Source organism: Blennius ocellaris (genome assembly GCF_963422515.1).
Source record: "Blennius ocellaris genome assembly, chromosome: 17".
NCBI lineage: Eukaryota > Metazoa > Chordata > Actinopteri > Blenniiformes > Blenniidae > Blennius > Blennius ocellaris.
In genome coordinates, this window is record NC_137666.1 from 6,521,174 (window position 1) to 6,543,000 (window position 21,827).

A 21,827-nucleotide genomic window follows, 5' to 3' on the forward strand; every position below is an offset into this window, starting at 1 on the left:
GAAATATGAAGATGATGGAAAAATCAGCATTAATTAATGCTCTACTCAGTCACAAGATTTGTTCAGTGTTGTTGAACTTCCTGACTGCTCACGAGCCAGTTGAAGTTGACAGTGACCAGTTTGTTTCTGCCACCGTTTTAGAGGCAGAAGTAATAAAGATGTATACATGGTACAACTTCCGAATCACCCATGGGTTTGTTCTTGCCAATGCTAGCTTGGAGGCTAACTGTGATTGGCTTACTATGTTGTTGTGAAGTGCTCGGCTGGGTTATGTCGGTATGAGGATGAGCCCAAGCAGTTTCAAGTCGAACTGCTTGGGCTGCTCCATGCAAAACTTCAGAAGTGATGTATTTACAAAGCATTGTTGGAATACTCCAGCAGCATCGTAATGTTTTGTTGTCAAACCGGTTTCCACAGACTGAATGACGCATTTTATTCTCTATTAAACAGAACCTCTAATCTGTAACATTGTTTACCGCTGGAATGGGTTGAATATGTGTGGTCTGTTGGGGAAGGTCCCTGCCATGATCAGGATGAGGTGTAGCTGTGGAAACTAACACAGTAGATAAGTGATCAGCTGACGTATCCTTCTGAGTGAAAGTTGGCCTCTCAAACTGAAACTGAAGAGAGTGGGATTACAAACAATGAGTCAACATGCTAAAGATGACAACCTGCTTCACAAGAATATCGGCTCTATAGATTGAATCACACCTGGGCCATCCTCACGAGGTCGTATACAGGTGAAACATTTGTCTCAGGCTTCCACAGACTGAATCACTTCCCTCCAGTCGACGTCCTGAGTGAGCAGTTTACAGAGTCAAAGCACCCAACATGTCTATCTTTGTCACGGTGTAAAGCTGACGTTCATCCTGAGCAATAGTGGAAGAAATCTATATGGCTGCTGTGATTGTTCGATATTTCTTAAAGGCCAGACCAAGCACAGACACTCCGCCACAGACTGACGTTCACGGTGCTATATTTATTGGTTTGTATGTATTTCACCAACATTTCGCAAAAACTACTCACCCCCGGATTGTATGAAATTTTCAGGGATGGTTTGGCATCATGCAAGAACCCGTTGATTAGATTTTGAGACGTTAATGGCTAACTGTTTCCTTATCTCCTTTCCTTTCATCTCATTTCATCTCATTACACTAGATTTCTACCTGACCTACTTAGTTAGCATCGATATAAGCTAATGGCTATCATGCTATCAATGCTAACTTGGTTCTGCAAACAAATGTGGAGTTGGCGAAGGTCGTCGCTCTACTGAGTGACCATTCTAGTCATTATAGAGTGATCAACACAATGAGATATTTTCTATATACATTAAATTGTTTAAAAAAAATTAAGTGTTAAAGGGTTCATAGCTCAAGATGCTTTCACAACTAAAGTGGGGACAAAGATCCATGTTTCTATTGGACCCTAATGTAAATTTTATACAATCTCGTGGTTGTATTGTAATTTTTGGCACTTTTTGTTTTGTTAATCCGGTAGAAACTTTCTCCCATGTTTTAGAGTGTGAATGTTTCCACAGCAATTGACAGGGTATCGGCATGGAGTAATCTCCAGTCCATCACAGGAAGAACACTGAGAGGCAGTCACCCATACTCGGGTTCACACCTACGAGCAATTCCAGAGTACTCAAATAACCTCAAATGCATGTTTGTGGACCATGTCCACAATACCTGGAAAATACCTGTGTGTGCACAAGAAAACTATGCAAACTCAGCATGAATAGGACACCCTGCCCAAAATGGACTTATACTTGGTCAAACAAAGTACATGTTCCTGAAACAACAAACGGTGCATAGCTTAACGGAATAGAGACTTGCAGAGTTGGTGAGGCAGTTGACATGTACCATGGTTGTTTTTGTGTACCACACTCTTAAGTATTGTGTTATCCCCCTCCAAAACTTGAGTGTGAAATACTTTTTTGGGGTGTACTTTCTGTACAGAAGTCTAAACATGCACAGATGCATTCTGTATAAGTTATTGTTGTGCTTGTTTCTATCTTTGTGGTTTTACAGCCAACGTCATTTAGGGTGGATTAGTCCAGGATTTGTGTTTGTGAGTGAATTTTGTTGCTGAACAGCAGTTGAGTATTTGACTGGTAAGCACAGGCTGCCTATGATCACAACATGCACTTGTAACTCCACAAACAGCACAAACTCCCTGCCTCTCACAAACCACCACAATAATCCTTTCTGTGCAGGCCAAGTTCATACATGCAAATGCAGCCAATGGCCTCACCGCATGTAAAGTATGCACATCTAGTCATGTGTTTTCTGTACCCGCTGTAAATAAATACCGATAGATTTTACGGCTTGAACCAAGGCTTAAACGCATTTTCTATTAGAACAACTCCTCCTTGTTATAGCCCTGCTGTATATTTCTTGCAAATGTTTGTGAGGGGGCCTATACAGCATGCATCATGCAATAATGTTGAGTATTGTGATAACAATATGAATTGTGATGAATTACAATGTTGTCTTTGTGTGGAAGTAATTAGTGTTGGTTATTGATCAAAATGTATAAATTAATTAGTCACTGTATTTTTGGGACGCAATCATGATAAATTACACTTTTCTTTCATTTTAAATCCTCTTTGAATTATCAGAGCATGAATGCATAGTTAAAGGAAGTAGATTTAATGACAGTTCAGTCAATTCTTTGTTGTATGTGTATTTTGTACGTTAATATCATGATAATGATACATTTGCAATATATTGTCAAGCTCTAAAGTTGTTTTTTTTGTTACTCTGTAAATATTGATCTCTTTACAAAATTGCAAATGGCACCCCAAACCAATTGACCTTTGTCTAAGCCCCGCCCCCCCTTAGATACTGTTACTAACTCGGGCAAGCTGTCACAGCTGACCGCATGTTTTAAATGACTTAAATAGCCCAGGAAACAATAAGTGTTGGGAGCTCTAATGCTTCTCTATAGAGCTGAGGTTGTTTGTGTCTGGGCAGTTGGGAGTTGAATTCTATTAGTTTGTCTGCTTTGGGGGGGCGGGGCAAAGCCAAAGGTCAATTGTTGTGTCATGATAAACGCACATTAATCTATTCGCACACTTTCATGCAAACATGGAGGTGGCTCAGCCAACAGTGAGAGAAACTTTGGATTTAGTGCCTTGCGAAATGACACTGACACATGTACAGGTGAGGCTGAGAGTTGAACCTTTGATGCTTATATTGGGGAGCAATCAATCTGCTTTTTTACCTCAGCTACGGTGCCCCAGCTCAATGTATGGATAAAAGGTTTTTTTCATTTGGAACAGAGCTTTTATAAATCTCAGTCATTTGTCGTTTGAGTGAGAAATGATGTCCCTTCACCTCATAATTAACCCTCCACAAGCAGCAGCCCTGATGTTTTTTTTTTTTTAAACCTTACATGTCCCCAATATTGTGTCTTTCTCTGTGCTATGAGACCCAAGGCCATTCCTATCGGGGATTTGTTCTTGAAGTAATCTGACCTGTGACTGTTTCAGTTGTAGACATCGACCTGAGAGCCTGTAGCCATGGATGGCCATGCTGCCAAAAACAATGAAAGCACCTTCCCCAGCTTGGTGGATCTGGATGACTTCCTCAACAAGCACGACTCAAACTTCATCTGGCTCCTTGCAGGTAAGTGCGCCTCATGTCTGACCTGTGTAGACATTTCTGAAAAAGTAATTCTAGAGACCTATCTGCCCTGGGTAAAGGTGCATTCTGCTGAGCTGTTTGGCTGTCTGGCCAACACTTATTGGAGTTATAATATTCCTGTTTGTCTCTTTTTATTTAAGATTAACAGATTTTTTTGTTTTGCATCTGGCATACATTTAGTCTATACACATTTGACAATATGCAAAGTGATTCATGTTTGAGATGCTTACGGTCTGTTCCTTCATAGAGATCCATTTGGTGAACGGTTAAAGGTACTCTACCAGAAAAAAATCTTTGAAGTATACTTCCCATAAAAGGAATCACTTCTGTGCAGAGAATAAACCAATACATGAAAACAAGACCATTACCACTAATTTCTAAAAATGTCGAACCCGCAGTTGCGTAAACCGATCACCAAAGCTGAAATGTTTACAGACAAACTGTAGCTTATACCCATCAAACCATGTTTATGTTTCCCTGACTGACATCATCTTCAGGAAGCTGCGCACATGGGTTTCTGGGATTTGAAAGCGAAAATATCAACATTTGACCGGTTTAGCGTGAAAAAAAACAAACTGATTTTCTTAAAGCGTATTGAAGCCACGGAAATAGTCTGAAATGTTGTGAAACTGATCATTTGTCCTATTGCAAATCGAGATTAAGTGTCGTGGATCTTGTGCTCACAATGCCTCAAGAATCTTTGTGAGTTTCCATGACCACCAGATTGACAACAAACCGGGGGATGTTCCGCAAAATTTTAATGATGGAAATACGTATTTGTATCAGTGTAATGACGAATTTACGTCATCAAGGTGTTGACAACCTATTAGAGATGTACGTCAATAACTGAAACTTGTACATAAAAATTGGTCATTTTCCCATGTGGATTCTAAGATTCTAATAAACTCTTATGGCTTGTATGAAACTGAAGTCTTGAGGTTTGAACCAGAATAAAAGTCTAATATTCACATTATCCGATGAATTATTATTTTTTTAAATTTAGTATTTGTTTCAGTCTGCGGTGTCTGAGTGCAGCTCCCAGCAGTGATATCAGATTACATCATCTACAGGGTACCAGTCTATCAAAGGGTTAAAACATTCCAACTCACACCAATTACCGAACACATATGTTATCGTCACACAGGAACGAAGGTAAGCTCTTCTCGCTGTGAAAAGACGGTGCTAACGAATTCACTGCCATACTGCTCCAAACTCTACATTGTTAAAGGTATATGGAAATGTATGCATATGTATAGAGAACCTATTATATAACAATGTTTCATTTTCTGGAACCTTGTTAGAGAAGCTTCTAATGGCTCACAGCTCAGTTTTTCAAATCCATCCTGTCTTTGCTTGTCATGTTACTTACAGTAGATCGCATGTTTTTATCTTTATTCTTTTCCCTCACGAAACTCGACCCACCAGTTAGCTACGAAGCAATCATGGTCTTTTGGTTTCCAAAAGGCAACAGTAAAGCCAAACGGCACTCAAATTATTAAGAACGGTCGTCAAAACATTAGTCAGGGATGGTTTTCTTTGCTTTGTGTTGCTCCAGAGAGCTCAGACTTCCCCCGGAGGCTGCTCATGACCCCACCACTCATTTCTTAGATCACTCACAGCCTTATATTAGGTCATTTTATTTTTTTCTCTACACACTTTCTCCTGATTGGACACTTTGCAGTGAGGCTCTCTGCACAGTGCGAAACCTGCTGACGGCAGCATCATAATGGTTGTAATTTGACCCCAGCGTTGTCCTCTTGCTTTTATACAGGGAATGTGGAGTAGAGATGGACATTGGTGCTAAGAGGAGTGTCCCTAGAGCAAATTTCATTTCAGGCTCAACCACATTACTGTTATTAACAAACGTTTTAAGGACCTAAGAGCCTCATTTAATGTATTTGATGGAAAGATTTCAAATGATGTGCAATGAAATGACGTTAACTGACCGGAAGCATTTTGTTTCCCCCACTTCAGCCACCATTCTATCCTGTGGATGGATCATCTACTTAACTTATTACAACTCACGCAACATTGGCCTCATCCTCACCCTCATCATCAACAGACTCTACAAGGATGGCTACGTTCACATCGGTACGTTCAGCCTGGGGCAGGTCGACTCCGCCACACACTCGTAAACAGGGAGGAGCGTCGTCGAAGCGCTCTGCCCTGTTTGCTGAATATTTCATGATGAGCTACGTCCTCTCGGTGATTATCTCCACTCTGCCGCGACGGCACAGCGCACCTAACATCAGACTGAGTCGGAAATCATTTACCAAGCACCTCCAGGCCATAAATCCTCATGCATCTCTCTGCTGGCATTTTATAGCATGTGATTAGTTTCTTCCAAAGCACATCAATTTCCCTGCCGAGGAAGACCTCTTGTCAGCCGCACGTGCTCCGCTATACACTTGCCAGCCAAACATGAGTCCCAGCATGTCATTCAGATTTTAAATCTGAAAGGAGACTCGCTGAGGCTTCTGTCACTGATGTGATGAATTCGTAGCACGTCACGGCAGTGCATGTTGACCGAAAGCTGCAGTGACCTGAAGAGGAAGTGCAAAATGATTGGCGAGGCAGTGGTAAATGTTTGAGTGGAGCTCAGTTACCCTGGCTTCTCCGACACGTCTTCACAAAGTTAGCAGGATGTACTGACTCATATTTTAAACAGGATTTGGTTACTTTTTTTGATAGGCAAACAATCTATTCTATTAAGATGAATATGTGTCTCTCATGTGTGCTGCATCTGCCTCCAGTGTAGTGGGTGGGCTGTAGCTTTTAGCCCGACGTATCAATCAGAGCACATGGGGAGGCATCAGCAGGAAGGATACCACATAAAACACTTGCCGTGTGCTGTCACTCTGTGAGCATGAATTCACTCAGAGAAAGACGTGCCTTTAACCAAACCAGTCCATATTCATCCTTCTACCTCAGTGACTGGCCCTGACCCACTTGCTGAATAAGATTATTCTTAAGTAATATGCGATTGAAACGCCGTGCAACTCTCATGTTGTTATTTTTTTTTTTTCTTCTTATATCAATCCCATCTTTTATTTAAGCGCTTTGACTTTGAAGGTGCATTGCTCGAATGCAATGTGCTGGTTCTGTGATAACGCTGCGTTTTCAGTGAGCGATTGCTTCTCCGCAGGCTCCTTCTCTTTCTCAGTGCTGTCGGGGAAAGTCATGTTCAGGGATGTCTACTACATCAACCAAGACATGTCTATCAGGTAATCTGAGCTGGGCTTCATTGTTGGCTTCACCTCTGTCTATCCCTTCATCATCCTGAAGCCTGGTCATGGTTTTTGTTCCCACTCTGTTACAGGATACAGGATGGCTTCCTCATATTCCGCTGGTGGAAAATGTATAACCCCAAACAGAAACAGCATGGTGAGTGAACATGCTTGGAGATGTATAGGGAAAAAAACTTAGAGAAATTGCTGATTAAAAGTTTTCCAAAAATATGGAAAAGTCACTGAAGAGCTTCAATCCATTTCATAGGGCTTTTTGCACCCATTTGTTCTCATATCTGAGTGACGTCAAAGCCATGGCTCTTTCTCATCAAAGTGGCACTATCATGAGCACGCACACTGACACTGATGCACGCTTCTGGCTTCTATTTATCTGATGTTAAAATTGTTGGCAAAGGTTGTATTTTTTTTTTTTTGTCTTTTGTGAGCCATGATTTCAATATACAGATAAAAGGTACTACTGTCATTCTCAGAGTGTTGCTGTGAAAGTAATCTTGGATATCTGGGTGTTTTGCTTTTCGCACACTTGCCTCATGTTGTCAACGCCGATTAAGTAATTCCACCTATCACCATGTTGGAGAGCTGCCAACAGACCTCATGTAGATTAAGTAGGAAAAAGATGGCAGGAGGAATCGATAGATTTTCAAAACATAATGTTTGCTCTTGTTTGTTGTGGATTTTGTATTCAGCCAAGCCGTTGTAGATTATTTTGTAGTGAAGTGTTTTAGAATGTATTAAACTGAACCCATGCGAAGTTCAGACTGAGCTCAGAGTTGTGTTTCTGTCCTGTGTCAACAGACCCCAAGGCAGAGACCAGGCTTTACGTGACAGTCAACGGCTTCGAGTTCCACGTCTACAATCGAACTGACCTTTACGCCCGGCTGCAGGAGACTTTCGGACTGGACCCCACACTCCTGACACCCAAAAAAGATGAGGAGAGGGGACGAGAAGACAGAAACCAGACGTTGGAAAGGTACCACAGAGGACTGAACAAACAGCTCATTTCTGTGGCTGAAATCGAAGCTGAACACCGATTTGACGTTTGGTGCTTCTCAGAATGCAGACAAGTTGTTAATTACTTGTTAAATTGCCAATTCTTGACAAACTAGGAAGAAAAGATGGTGCCATTAGTGATTACTCAGTTCTTAATGGTGCCATCCGAGAGTTTGGTATTGTATTGTCTTATTAATACAGGTCTTCAGTTCAGCACGATTGACTTGAGTATTTTCAGAGGAGTGTTTTTGGGAAACGAAAAACAGCCATTGCAGAAGCTACATAGTCTCACTCCTCATCCTCTGTGTTGTCACAAAATACATGAGGAGTGCAGACAGATGTTGTCACTTCCCCACTGACAGCGCGGTTAATTGTACCCACCGGAAATGTAGCGCTACTAAGCTGTCGAGAAACTAAGTGTCTGCTGGTCTTCGTGCAGCGTGAACATCAAAGCAGAAAGTCCAGATCCAACATCGTCTTGGCGCTCCCTCATCCCTGTCATCAAAGTGAACATCAGCACTGTAAGTACGGCTGAAATTCTTCAACCCTGTATTGACTCTGGAAAGAAAGCAAAGATTGTTGTTTTTGAAATGATTTTTTTTTTTGCTCAGGTGATTACTGCACGAGAGAATAACATTGTTATGAATTTACTTCCTTATACATTTGCCTTCCCAAAGGGTCGTTTGGCATTTGGGAACCACCACCTGCCCCAGACGCTTTGCATGAACTTTGAAGATGCCTTCCTGACGTACGCGACCAAACCTCCTTCCAGTCACTTGGACCAGTACATGCACATTGTCAAAGGCTCGTTGGAGAATGTGCGTGTCATGCTGGTTCCGAGCCCGCGCTATCTGGGCATGCAGAATGATGAGTAAGTTTCCTCCTGATGGGCGGGGGGGTGACACACAAGTTCTTGAAAAACAATTGGCATATTTTGATGGAAACCTTTTTTTTCCCCTCCACCATGGTCATTTACTTTCATTTTATTAAGTATTGTAGGCTCTGTGTAATGTTCTTTAATTTACAGATCTTTTAATCCCTACTCTATTAGACATTGTTTTTATTGGGATTGGTCTTCTGTTAAGTCCCCAACAAACTGCACAGTTTTAGCTTGTGAATTATAAACAAATAAAAATTAGGCTTATAAATGTATCACTTCCCACACAGGGATGTTGATTCTTCAGACGAGTATGACCACTATGATATACTTCAGCATACAAGAGTACCACTGTTGTCCTGTACTTTAGGCAAGGCAAACATTTTATTCTTAGTATCATAGTTGCTTAGGTCTGGAACAGGTGCTCCACACATTTCACCGCATATTATATTGTGTATAATTATTTTGTGATGACGAAAGGTTTCAATAAAGCGATTCTGAAATACAATAAAGGCGGCATAAAAAGGATAATAAATAAGGTAAACGTTTTATGTTGTTGTAAGCAGCTGTAGCAGTGTGTGGCGTAGCAAGACCGCAGTCGTGAGACTTCTGAAATTCTCAGAAGATCTCAGGCTGTCTTTAAATGTCCCTGTCAAGTCATCACACTTTCACACAAAAGATCACAGATTGAAGCCATGATCTAAGATGTCGCCATCATTTCATGCCTCCTGTAGCCTACTTTTCATCATTTAACAGTACTGTGCTTGTCCACATGAAAAAACAAAATGCATGCGTGATTATATGTAATTTCTCACCATCCTCATTGTTTTACTTGATGCTGCTCCGCCATTTGATGAGCTCTATGTCGAGTAAATGAATGAAGCTGATGAAAATCTAATATTGACACCATCATGAACTAGTTTTCAGTCATGTTTAATGTGAACCCCCCACAGTGTAATGTTATGCATAATGTTATAGATTTACATACGGTTTGGTGCCAATGATGTAATATAAGCCCTGCTTTAAGAGATCTGGATTATTCTAAGGTTGAAATAATTAAAAGTGATTTCAAAGATATAATAGACTTTTGAAAGGTAGCACTCATTTATTCACAGTAAGTGGAGACCTGCACACATGGTGTTTAAGCTCATTCACTGTAATGCAACCATTTAGCTCAAAGCATTTTAAGTAACCGCTCTGAAGAGCAAAGACTGTTAAAATACCCTTTGACCCTCATTTTTTTTAAGCCTACCTAACCCTACTACAAAGAATTAAATCATTACATAGCTTGGTATTCTGTGTGGCAGTACTCTGTCTTTCTTCCTACTTCTTGTTTTCATCCTCAAGAAACACACACTATATATATATATATATATATATATATATATATATATATATATATATATATATATATATATATATATATATATATATATATATATATATATATATATATATATATATATATATATATATCAGCGTGTGTTTGCATTGTGAATTTCAATCACACACTGGCAGAGAAGCGACTCAGGGTCTTTCTCTTCTTATCGGTGCAAAATTTGAGTTTATTTGAAAATAATTATTGACACGGCCTTGCATTTCACTAGATGAGTCTCATTTAGTTCACTCATGTGAAGCTGCGGTCCTCCTACAAAGGTTAGGTTATTTATACCCAAATTGGGCAGTTGACAATTTTATTACAAAAAAAATGTTGGCAGAACGTTTTAATCAGGCGCCCCCTTTTCTCCCCCATAAATTTTCACCTGCCAGCTTTAACTGTGCTGCTTAATAGGCAGGAATGCCTGAAACCATTATTCACACTTAATGTGAATGAAGGAAACGACTGAGAGAGTAAATGCATTAACCCACGGTGATTAAAAAAAATCACTCCTAATCAGGAACCTGGCAGCGGTAGGTATTGTTCAAAGCCTTGTATGATCTCAGTCTCCGAAATGCCATCATGTGTGTTGCAACTTAAGTGGGGTGTTGACTGAGAAGTAGCAGGAATATATGCAGACTGTCTTCATGTCAGACTCGGGTTGAATATTTAACTGGGTGGTTTGCCGCTGTGTTGATGTTTTGAGGAGAATAGGTTCTGACACCTATTGATTGCATGGACCCCTGTCAAAACAGCCAGAGCTGTTCCACAGCCTGCTGTGCCCCCGTCAAGAAGAATCCAAAGAGTTCCTCACCTCCCCGTCGAATCTGGTCTCTGCACTGCGATTGTGACCTTGTGGATTTCTCCACCTAGGCCTCCCAGATTGATGGGCGAAGGCTTTGTGGTGATGCAGTCCAATGACGTCGACATCTACTATTACCAGGATGAACCCGGTAAGCTCATAATTGCGCACCTACGCTTGGAAGGTTCTAGCATAACTGACCTGCAAGCATCTCCTCGCAGTCTTTCACATGTGCTCAGTGGCAGAACATGATCTATCCTCTGACTAACACAACTTGTCATCTCCTTCCTGGGTGGAGGGTGAGCAGCCTGGGGTTATATGACCATGGGGAATAAATCTACAGGGAAATATATTTTTTTTTTTCCATTTTTTATTTTTTTCAGCCTCACAATGCTATATTATTGGCTCATATTGTACACATCATTACCAGCAGATAAACATAGTTGCTGACTCCATGATGAAATAAATGAAATAACTAATGTACATCATGCCACTTGGGGATGGTTGGTTTAAAAAAAAAAAAAAAAAAACATTGGAAATAGGTGTTTTTCTATGGGTGTTTTACGTTTGCATGTGTGTTTGCAGGTTTGGTTCCCATGCAGCAGGAGGGTGGCGAGGAGGCACCGACGAGCAATGAGGAAGACCAGCTGCAGGATCTGCCTCCATGTTGGGGGCTGGACATCGTCTGTGGAAAAGGAACGGACTTCAACTACGGGCCGTGGGCAGATCGCCAGAGGTGAGAAAAGAACGGACGTTCCGTTTCTTTTTGCTGTGATTGAAATTAGTACAATCTCGCAAGTGGTCAGTTACACGTCTAGTTTGAATTGTTACCCGTCCATACTCTTAAGTCAGTTTGTCACTGTGTGCCGACAAACGGTCTGCTTTTAAGTTGGAGTTGGCATTTGTATCAAGTGGATTGATTACCGGCTTTGAGGAGCTGAAGTGTGGAACAAGAAAGAAAAGAACAAGAGATATACGGAGGCGTATTTGTTTTTGTAATGGCCAGAGGTGTGCTGGAGGGTCCACGTCCAAAAAGTGGCCCAGTGAAGCACGAGGGGGGGGGGGGGGGGCTCTGGAAAGAATAGCCATCAAAGGACTAGTGTAGTAGAAGTAGGAAGTGTAAACTTGATATGGAATTCAAATTCACATGGAAAGCGATGGAGTTTATTTTGTCATTTCATGAAAGCGATCACTTTCTGTCAAGCCAGTGGTCTTGACAATCTCATAAATTGTGACTTTTATCGGCGGCTTTAGAATGGGATTTGACAAGCAACAAAATTGTGCTTTTGCAGGGACTGTCTGTGGAAGTTCTTCCTCCCTGCTGACTACCAGGCCATGAAAGTGACCGAGGTGGCCCAGCCGGGAAAACCCCGGCAGATCCAGGCCTTCGAGCTCCGCATGAACATCATCGCTGACGCCACCATCGATCTGCTCTTCACCAAAAATAGGGTGACTTTTGCACTCCCTGCCCTCTTCTCCACTCCCTCCCGCTTTGATCTTTCCTCCTCTCGCGGCTGCCTCGCTGCTCGTCTTTGTCTTCATTGCTCACCGTGTTTTAGCTATTGATATTGCTTCATGTTTTATGCTTTTTCAAATTTTCCTCCTGGAGTAGTGCGGGATGTTCACAGCGCTATGTGAAGTGCATCTTAAGTCTCAACATGAATGCTTGTTGAAAATAAAATGTGAAATACCTTGAGTGACTTTCTTACCCCTTTTGAACACTTTTTTGTTCCTATTAGTTGACTCGCTTTCATTTCAAGGCTGTAAAGTCCTTTCTAATAATTTGACGGCATGTGTGATATTTCTGTTTGCCATCTCACCCTGTCTGTTCTCTTTCTCTCCCTCTCTCTGTTACTAGGAAACCAATGCCATCCATGTAAATGTAGGTGCAGGCTCTTACCTGGAAGTCAACATCCCCATGACTGTGGGAGAGAATGGTAAGAGCATGCTTCACAGAAAACAAGACCAGCAGATTCAAATCTCTGAACAGTGAATGGCACTCGAGCTTGAGATCAGAGTTGAATGCAGATCACACAAACAGCTTTTCTATCATTTGATGATAATCTATGAGGGCAAAAATAAAAGTTCAATGACTTTCTAACGGTGGCGAGCTGATTATGCGTCGTGAGAGCTGTGTCTGTAAAAAGATTTTTGCTCACACAGATGCATGTACTGTACACTGAATCAATTGTATTGGTGCACATTTGGTTTGGTTTATGCATACTGACATTTTTTTTGAGGGATTAGGACCAATAAATGTCTCTGTTTTCAGTGGTACCTTTGGACATTGGTTCTCCTGCCACGACGGGAAATTTGTGCAAACCAATAGGTTCACCCTCAGTCTCGTCTCACAGACACACCTTTATCAGGAAATATCCTTCGCGGGTAATGTTCTATATCTGAGCTCTCCTACAGGGTTAATTAGAGATGTGGAGGATGTTGAGCAAACACGACACATTGCACAAGTACAACGCTGCTCCGGTCAGTCTTCACCCAGGGTAAAAAATGAACCATGATTATGCAGGAATCTGTTGAAAGCAACTGTAAAAAGATACATGTGTGTGTATATACATGTCTTCCAGCTGGGAGGTTCAAAGATGGCATAACTCCAACAAATGTCACAAGAAATGATTTGAACAAATGCGAGAAAGAGAAAGAAGAAGCACAAATTGAGAAACCCCGACAGGGAGGTCTAACAGGCTGTGTGTATGTCACAAGGAAAGCAGGGCTACCACCTCTACTCGGTGGAATGCAGGTGGCTGTGTAATCTCACATGAGAGGGTCCTTTTAGTTGTGCTACAGACGTGTTTTTCACAGCAGGTACTTGGTCTTTGCTGAAGTCAAAATAAGTGTAAGCATTCTGTAAACCAGAAAAAGTCTTTTTTTTTTTTCCTTTGTTGTCCTCTTTGACTGTGGAACCACAAGCAAAACAAACTGCATGGGGCTGCTGGTCGCATTTGCACACCACATGGAAACAGTAAAACAGTCTTAGGATGGAGTGAAACCTTTTGGAAACACTTTTAAAGTCGACCACAGGAATTTCATCTCTGTGTTCGGACTGATGCCGTGTGAGATATGTTTAATAATTGATCATGCTGAACAGATGCGATTCTGTCTGTCATCCGTCAGTGTGCTCCTCTGTCCCCAGAAATGGAGTTAACATAAGTAGCTCTTCAAATTCAGTGCATTATCGGCAGTATCCGAGCTGCAGCTTTGACTTCAGAGAATTGATGGCCCTCTATTGTGGACCTCTGCCTCTGCCTTCAGGCTACTCCCCCACTATCAAGGGTCAGCTGCTTCATGTGGACACCACCAGCAGCATGCAGTACAGGACTCTCCTGGAGGCTGAGATGTTGGCTGTAAGTGAGAAGACAGTTTTCTGCAATATTATTTGGCAAATTGTCTGCCGCTTAAAGACATGAAAGAGAAGATACACGGACTCTTGTGTTCTACCTGAAACGAAAGTGTTTTCTTCCTCCCGTCTTTGTTTCAGTTCCATGTCATTGCCAGCTACCCCCGGGTGTGGAACATGCCCCAATCATGGCAGTGTGAGATTGAGGTGTACAAAGCTACATACCACTTCATCTATGCTCAGAAAAACTTTTTCACGGGTAAGCAAACCCCCGTACACTTGCACAGGAGTCTTCCTATTCAGAAGAACACACTAACATGAAACACTCATACTTTAGCCATTTCAACTTGTGTCTTTTGCTATTTTTAGATTTAATTCAGGACTGGGCAAGCGACAGTGCCCCTGATATCTACTCCTTTGTGCCGTATTCCTGGAAGTTCAAGATTCTTTTCCACCAGTTTGAAATGATCTGGGCTGCAAACCAACATAACTGGACCGACTGTTCCACCAAACAGCAGGAGAATGGTGAGAAAGACATGCATTGACCAAGAATAGCTTTATCTAATTAACGGATTCACCAAAAGCACAGGGATGTGATTGATTTTAATGTCTTCTCGGGAAGCATTTTGTTTGTTTTGTTGTTTTTGTTTCTTTTGTTTCACATATCAACTTTCATTACTCACCATTCCTGTACATCTCAATGCTTTTCAAATGGTAAAATGTCAAATGAATTCATGCTGATTTTAAATCCAATTTGATGATGTATGTTGTTGTTTTTTTTTTTTTTTTTTTTTTTCGTATTCAACAAAACCATTCAGCTCATTGGTCCTTGAGTTAGAAGTAAAAGTTTTGTGACCTTCAGTATTATCAGAGTTGAGTTGGCTTTCCATCAAACTCTTCAGTGAAATGTTTCCTATGGCTTCAAATTCAGTCATTGAAGCCAATTTCCCACTTAAAGATGTAATGACTGTTAAAGTTAACCTATGCTCATTTTCATTGACTTCTTTTCACTCTTTTGGAACAGCGATGGAGAAGCTATTCATGATGTAATATCAGAATGGTCCTGATTTATCATCTCCTTAACCTTTTCTGGAGTGCAACAGCTCACAGCACTGCTTTAGTTTCTTCTCCCTCAAGTCCCACTACATTAAGATTGTATGAGTGGAAGCACTGTTTAACAATGCTGCATAGCAAATGTGAGCTTGTAATTGGACACTGGCATCATTTGTTTTTCTTTTGCATTTACACTGAACGAACATTTAGCCTACTTTTTTATATGCTTATAATAGACCTTAATAAAATGATTAAACCTAAAATGAGTACTGCATTCAAATTGCACAGGTGCAAATTGTTCAGTATTCCTTCTGTTCTCATTATCATAATTGACAGTATTTTGTTTTGCATGGTAAGTCATTTGCAACACAATCACATCCCTCTAATTGTACTCCGGTCTGGAAAAAATGTTGTTATCTGCTGTCAAAATTAACCAATGATACAAGAAACGCTTCAATAATGATTTGCACAACATAGAGGGGTAACAATACTGGGTGAAAAATTGCAGGAGAAACATCGGTAGACAGGTGACGGTAGACAGGTGATTTTCCAGCAAAAATAACAAAACTTTGCTCTGATCATGGCAGATTGGACTGCCACAAATAATCAGGAGTGAAGTGGTTGTATTCTGTTCCCACAAGAATGAACTGACATGTCGTCCTGCAGTCGATATGGAAGCTACAATAAGCTAGTTGAATAGCTGCTTAAATACACTGTGTTGTTATTGTAATCAAAGGGGATTGCCTGACTCACTTTAAAGTGGCACACGTTTAAACACACACACACACACACACACACACACACACACACACACACACACACACACACACACACACACACACACACACACACACACACACACACACACACACACACACACACACACACACACACACAAATTCAAATAGTGGTGACTAGTAGTATAATATATAATAGTAAATTACAATATATCAAACCAAGATCCTACTGCTACTGTACATTGTGAATGCCAATAATCCGCTGTGTCTGCAAGGAGGAAAAAATAACTAATTATTTGTCCTCTTGAAGACAAATACATTTCGAATAAGTTTCTTCGTTTATGTTAGTTGAATATATATTTGTTCATTCAGATACTTAAGTATCTACTCCTTATAATTGGAGGGTTCTTTAATATATACACAAACTTCATGTGTATCTATGTTCTCCTTTTCATTGACACTAAACTAGACCAGGTTTAGGTCAATGGGTCTTTATGGTTAATACATCTTTATTCTTTGTGAAATTAAAGATATATCACAGAATTTGTTGAAAAGCATTTATAAGAAGTAGTTTTTTTTTTTATAGAGTAGCAAGTATTTATGTCCTGCCTTGTCTGTTTGGAGCTTTACTATTAGCAAAAACCAAGGCAGAAATCCAGCCACGGTCATGAAGGCAATCAATACTCTAATCCCTCCTTAACACTGGAAGCCTGCGTCCATGACAGGATACTTTAACTCTATTAAGTCATGATATATTGTACAGTATGTACTCCACTTAATCCTGGAGCAGGGCGCACTAATCAATTACATTATTGATCTTCCATAGTGTACCTGGCAGCCTGTGGCGAGACGCTCAATATCGACTTCACTTTGCCTTTCAATGAGTTCGTTCCAGCCACCTGCCATACCCGCTTCAGCTTGAAGGTGAGTCCCGCTTTAAATCAACACTGTAAACTGCAAAAAAAATTACATTTTTCATTCGAGTAAGCGATTGTATCACCACATTTGTTAGAACCTTTGCCCACAGGTGTCTTTGGTTTGACTGCAGCTCTTTGTCCTCTGCAGGCAGAGGATACAGATATGCGACTGTCCCTGCCAGAGTGCCACCCGAGCCGCTATCCCCTCCTCACCCTGGCCAAAGACTACCAGAACGTCAAGCTGCCCCCGGACATGTTCATGCCAGGAGAGAACCAAGGAGCGCCCCCTCCGAAGCCAAGCAAACCGCGCTGGAGGAACATCACCCACGCCGAGTGAGTTCCACCTGGGATTTTGTTTTTATTTAAAAAAAAGAAATTATTTCTCTGGTTGGGAGCACAAAGTGAACACGTTAGCAACGAGCAGGATGACTCACCATCGTAACACTGACTCACACCATCACACAGCTCGAAGAGGAATGAAGTAAATGTAGCAATAGCCTCCACTTTTCATCCTGCAGTTGGCTTTCTGGTAGCGCTTGATTTTAGGTGTGATGTAAAAGATTTGTTTATCAGGGCTATTTCTGACATTTTTAGTGGTGACGGTCCAGTTATATGCTGCTGCCTTGTAATATTCAGCAGATCTCCTTTAAATATATTTCAATTCATTTGATGAAACTGTGGATTAATTTATTAGAGACAGAGATTGATTGACAGCTGTGCCTGCTTGTACACTGAGAGGTAGTAATCTCAGCTGGGATTGATTGATCTTTATTTCAGACATGTAAAAAAGAACAAAATAGGAAGGTGTTTATACATTTATCTAATCCTGCCCCTTTGCATATGTCAATAGCTTTGTCAATAACCTAATTATTTTTTATGTGAACAACCTACATTTGTCAGTTCAGTAAATGGATTATTTCTCAATGGATTTTTTTCATGAGTTTTTATATGAATCAGAGAAGATAGGAATTTATGCAGAATTGCAAAAGTCCCACCATAACAACAGTGGTAAAATAAATATTACCTGCTGTAGCTTTTTTCTTTGAACGCTGAAACATTGGTGAACTTGAATTTTGTTGTAAAAGTGAGGTTTCCTGGTGTTGAAATGTATTGCTTTGTTCTCAGAATATCAACTTGGCAGACTCTTTGGATCTCGGCACAATTGTGGTCTAGATCCATCCATCCATCCAGTTGCCTCTATTCTGTCGTTCTTCAATGCAATCAGGATGCGGACAGAGATCTTCTGTCGAACCTTCAGTTTCCTTCTCTGTCAAAATGCTTTCTGAACTTCCACTCAGTCGATCTCCTGCTGTGATGTAGACTCCCTTTCAGTGGGGTCACGACGAACTATGCCTCCAGTTTATTTCCATCTTGATTATTCCACATTTACACAGCACTCCTTTCCAAGAATGTTCCAACACGTTGCCATTTACCACTTTGCAACATGAAGGTCATGAAAGTTCATCTGAGCTGAAGCTTTGCTGCTTGGGTCGCACATGTATCATGCTCTCTGTGTCTGTAAGTGATAACGCCATCTATAACATCAAGATCATTCATTATGTATAAGTCTGAGCCAGACTATACTGATATAGCACTGTTAGAGACCGACTGACCCCCCCCCCCCCCGGGAGGTTCCGATCGAAGCCTTTCTGGACCAGCACACTCTGTGCTGTCGAGAGAGCTGGCGCGACCTATTTGCTGTGTTTTGCCTTTACTGTACGTCCTCCACCTGCATGGGTCATAAAGCAGATAATGAAGTGGAAAATCCAGTTGAAAGGGCGATAAAGCACATTGATGGTGTACTCACTGTAAATGTTTGCCGTGTCTCCACCAGAGCTGGCTGGGTGGATTGCTGGAGCGTGCCCAACTTCTTGCTCATCATAGACTACACCTGGCATCCCATCTATCCCCAGAAGGCTGATGAGCAGCTCAAGCAGTCGTGTAAGCGCAATGACATGTATCAACTCTTTGTTCCGCATACAAAAAGATGAAAACAAACGATGGTCTAATGTCATTATGATCTGTCTCGCAGTGTCTGAGATGGAGGAGTCCATGCTGTCAGCTTTGCGGCCCCCGGAGCACACCTCAGTACCTCACAACACCCAGCAACGCTACACCTCCACATCTGCCTCAGCTGCCCACGGCCGGGCGCCCACTGACCCCTCAGAGCTGCCCCCCGACAGGCTTCATGTGGAGATGGAGATGTCCCCAGACTCTCAGATCATCCTCTATGGGCCGTTGCTTCGAGCGCTGATCGCCATCAAGGTGACTTGAGTATTTATTTGGAAGCAGTTGTTGTTTCCATTTCTTAAAATAAAACTAAGCAATGAAAGCAGCTAAAAGGTTTGCTCTCCATGACTCGGCTTCCTGAGCTCCTTTCTGATTGTTTTGACAGGAAAACTATTTTGGGGAGGACGACATGTACACAGACTTTGAGGAGGCCGTGTCCAGCCCTGTGTTGTCAACCTCTACTTCCTCAGGCCTTGGCTGGTCTCCTCTGGGAATGGAGGACAGCGAACGTAAGGAAACCTCAGACATCCATCCCCTGGACCTGCGGCCTTGGGATATCACCGTGCTCATAAACCTTTACAAAGTGCACGGGCGGCTGCCGATGGTAAGACTGATGGCTGCCAACAGTTTGACGGTTGGGTTTTAAAGGAAGTGAGAGACGTGGGAGCTGAGTAGAAGCACTGCAGATGGGGTGTGATAATAGATTATGAAACATTTTTATTACAGCAGTGTGAGATTTAAAAACATGTGGACATGTTTGTATAACACAGATTTTCAAGGGGATTCATACAGTTGAACATGTTCTCTGTCAAGTATTGAACTCTGCTCGTTTTACAATGTTTTACAAAGCTGGTGTCTAATTATGAATTCCTGATGCTGCTAGTTGTCAGCCAGTTCTGTTAACGGGGAGACTTCTTGGAAGCAGACCATTTAGAAGATATTGGGTTTTTAGATGAGGGTCAAAGAGAAAAAAGCTAGAAATACCTGTTTGGTTCAGAAAATGAAATTACATCATCGATGAGGTAAAAACATTAAAACCAGCTACAACTCTGTAAATAAGTGCCCCCTTTCAAAGTAGTGGTGGGAGATAAACCTCCAACTGATAAAGCGGAGTGACGCGCACAGAGCAGAGTTATGTAAATCAATTTTTTTGTCTGTTGCACATTTATTCAACGTTGTGAAGATTTGCTTAGCTCCTGATTTTGAAAAGAAATATTTTTGTCTCAATGTCTCAGTGGTGGTTTGTTTATGAAAGTTAGGTGATGCGTGACCGCACGTGTTTGCTTACTTTGTTGTATGCTTTCAGCATTGCAGCAGCGAGGGTCCTGAGGGTCCGTCAGGCTTCTTGGAGCGGCTGTGCTTTGAGATGAAAAAAGGTTACAAGGAGACGATGCTTCAGCTGCTCCTGTCTCCCATTCACATCTTCGTCAGTGACAACTACCAGGTAGCACACAGTACAACTATACAGATGCCTCATGCTGCTCACAGAAATAAACCCGTTCCAGATTGTCCTAAGTTTGGCGACGATGAGTGACTTTCACATTCGACCTGTTTGGCTTCACTTGATAATAAAATGCAACAATAAAAAAAAAAAAATCCCACAAAAGTCTTTTAATCTTCTGAGAGAGTGGCTCTGTCCTCAGAAAACTCCCAGAATAAAGCCTGCAGTCAGTGTTGCATAACACACTTGCAATAGCCACATGTTTGCATAAGCATCTGCATTCTGTAGAGCCATACAAAATTCCTGATATTTAGCCACTCGTCGGCTCCTGTTTGCTGCTGAGTGAATAAGTTTCTCTAATCCCTGACAGAGTACGTGTAGTCCTCATCCGCCCTCCTCCAGCCGGATAATCAGCACTTTTCGCCGTATGTTGGAGGGATATTAGAAAAAGCAGTCACAGGTTGCACTTCCAGAGAAGATTGCTATAAGCATTGAGCGCTTTCATATCACTGCAGTGTGTGAGGGGGGGGGGGTTTGTGGTGTAAGCTGAAAAACAAGTTTGAGTTAATCCCTTCCTTTCACCATGCAGCGTCCTACAGCGGACGGCGTGTTGAGGGATGGCCACCTGAGTCTGTCCGGCCTGCAGATGAGGGCCCACGCCATGTTCTCAGCCCAGGGCCTTCCTTTGGGCAGCGACACTCTGGAGTACGCCTGGCTCATTGATATGCAGGCGGGGGGCCTCACTGGCAGGGTCACCGTTCCACAGGTTTGTGGGCACTAGTGTGTGACAGTGATGTTTTTCTCTTCTAAGTTTGAAAAGCTTGTTTTTATAAACTGCCTCTACCTCCTTATCCAGGTGTATAGAGATATGGAAGAAAGGATGAATTGAAAGGCATTGGACTTTATCTTTGATCTGCCAAAACATTATAGTAAAGCCAATTATTATTTGACATGCCCATTCTCATTCAATATAAAATGCTCTTGAGAAGACAACTCCAAAGTGTGTGTTTTAGATCTCGCTCTCTCCCTCTCTCCCTCTCTCCCTCTCTTCCTCTCTCCCTCTCTCCCTCTCTCTCTCTCTCTCTCATCTGTCCTGTGTGCAAATTTATATCTCAAAGTGCATGAAAACAAAGAAAAAGATGTCATAGCTGGAAAATATAGCGCCATTTGAAATAGGGCTGCATGATATAATGCACGTTTTTTGATATCGGGACAATGTTTAATATGAAAAATGCTAATAATTTCAAGAAATGTAAGTGATCTTTATTCCATAATAAAACCAATCACACAGTTGGTGTGAATTAGAGGCAAGACAAAGGAAAATGGTTGTTTGGAAGAAGAAAGCAAGAAGAAGTTAACATCTGTACTTTGGTGT

The 21,827-nt window shown here is 41.6% G+C and overlaps 1 protein-coding gene across 4 annotated transcripts in view; it reads left to right on the forward strand.

Moving 5' to 3' along the window:
* Window positions 1–21,827, forward strand: part of kiaa1109 (KIAA1109) — a 92,845-nt gene that overhangs the window by 3,479 nt on the left and 67,539 nt on the right. For all 4 annotated transcript variants that reach the window (XM_080513184.1, XM_080513187.1, XM_080513186.1 and 1 more), the window contains exons 2-22: window positions 3,494–3,629; window positions 5,622–5,738; window positions 6,793–6,871; window positions 6,967–7,031; window positions 7,691–7,865; window positions 8,325–8,406; window positions 8,563–8,756; window positions 11,014–11,093; window positions 11,528–11,678; window positions 12,235–12,391; window positions 12,801–12,879; window positions 14,210–14,301; window positions 14,436–14,553; window positions 14,664–14,819; window positions 16,911–17,008; window positions 17,150–17,334; window positions 18,836–18,942; window positions 19,034–19,266; window positions 19,397–19,615; window positions 20,318–20,455; window positions 21,042–21,218. In XM_080513184.1, the coding sequence (XP_080369310.1) occupies window positions 3,524–3,629; window positions 5,622–5,738; window positions 6,793–6,871; window positions 6,967–7,031; window positions 7,691–7,865; window positions 8,325–8,406; window positions 8,563–8,756; window positions 11,014–11,093; window positions 11,528–11,678; window positions 12,235–12,391; window positions 12,801–12,879; window positions 14,210–14,301; window positions 14,436–14,553; window positions 14,664–14,819; window positions 16,911–17,008; window positions 17,150–17,334; window positions 18,836–18,942; window positions 19,034–19,266; window positions 19,397–19,615; window positions 20,318–20,455; window positions 21,042–21,218 (2,808 nt within the window). In that variant the 5' untranslated portion in view covers window positions 3,494–3,523. The remainder of the gene's footprint in view (window positions 1–3,493; window positions 3,630–5,621; window positions 5,739–6,792; window positions 6,872–6,966; window positions 7,032–7,690; window positions 7,866–8,324; window positions 8,407–8,562; window positions 8,757–11,013; window positions 11,094–11,527; window positions 11,679–12,234; window positions 12,392–12,800; window positions 12,880–14,209; window positions 14,302–14,435; window positions 14,554–14,663; window positions 14,820–16,910; window positions 17,009–17,149; window positions 17,335–18,835; window positions 18,943–19,033; window positions 19,267–19,396; window positions 19,616–20,317; window positions 20,456–21,041; window positions 21,219–21,827) is intronic.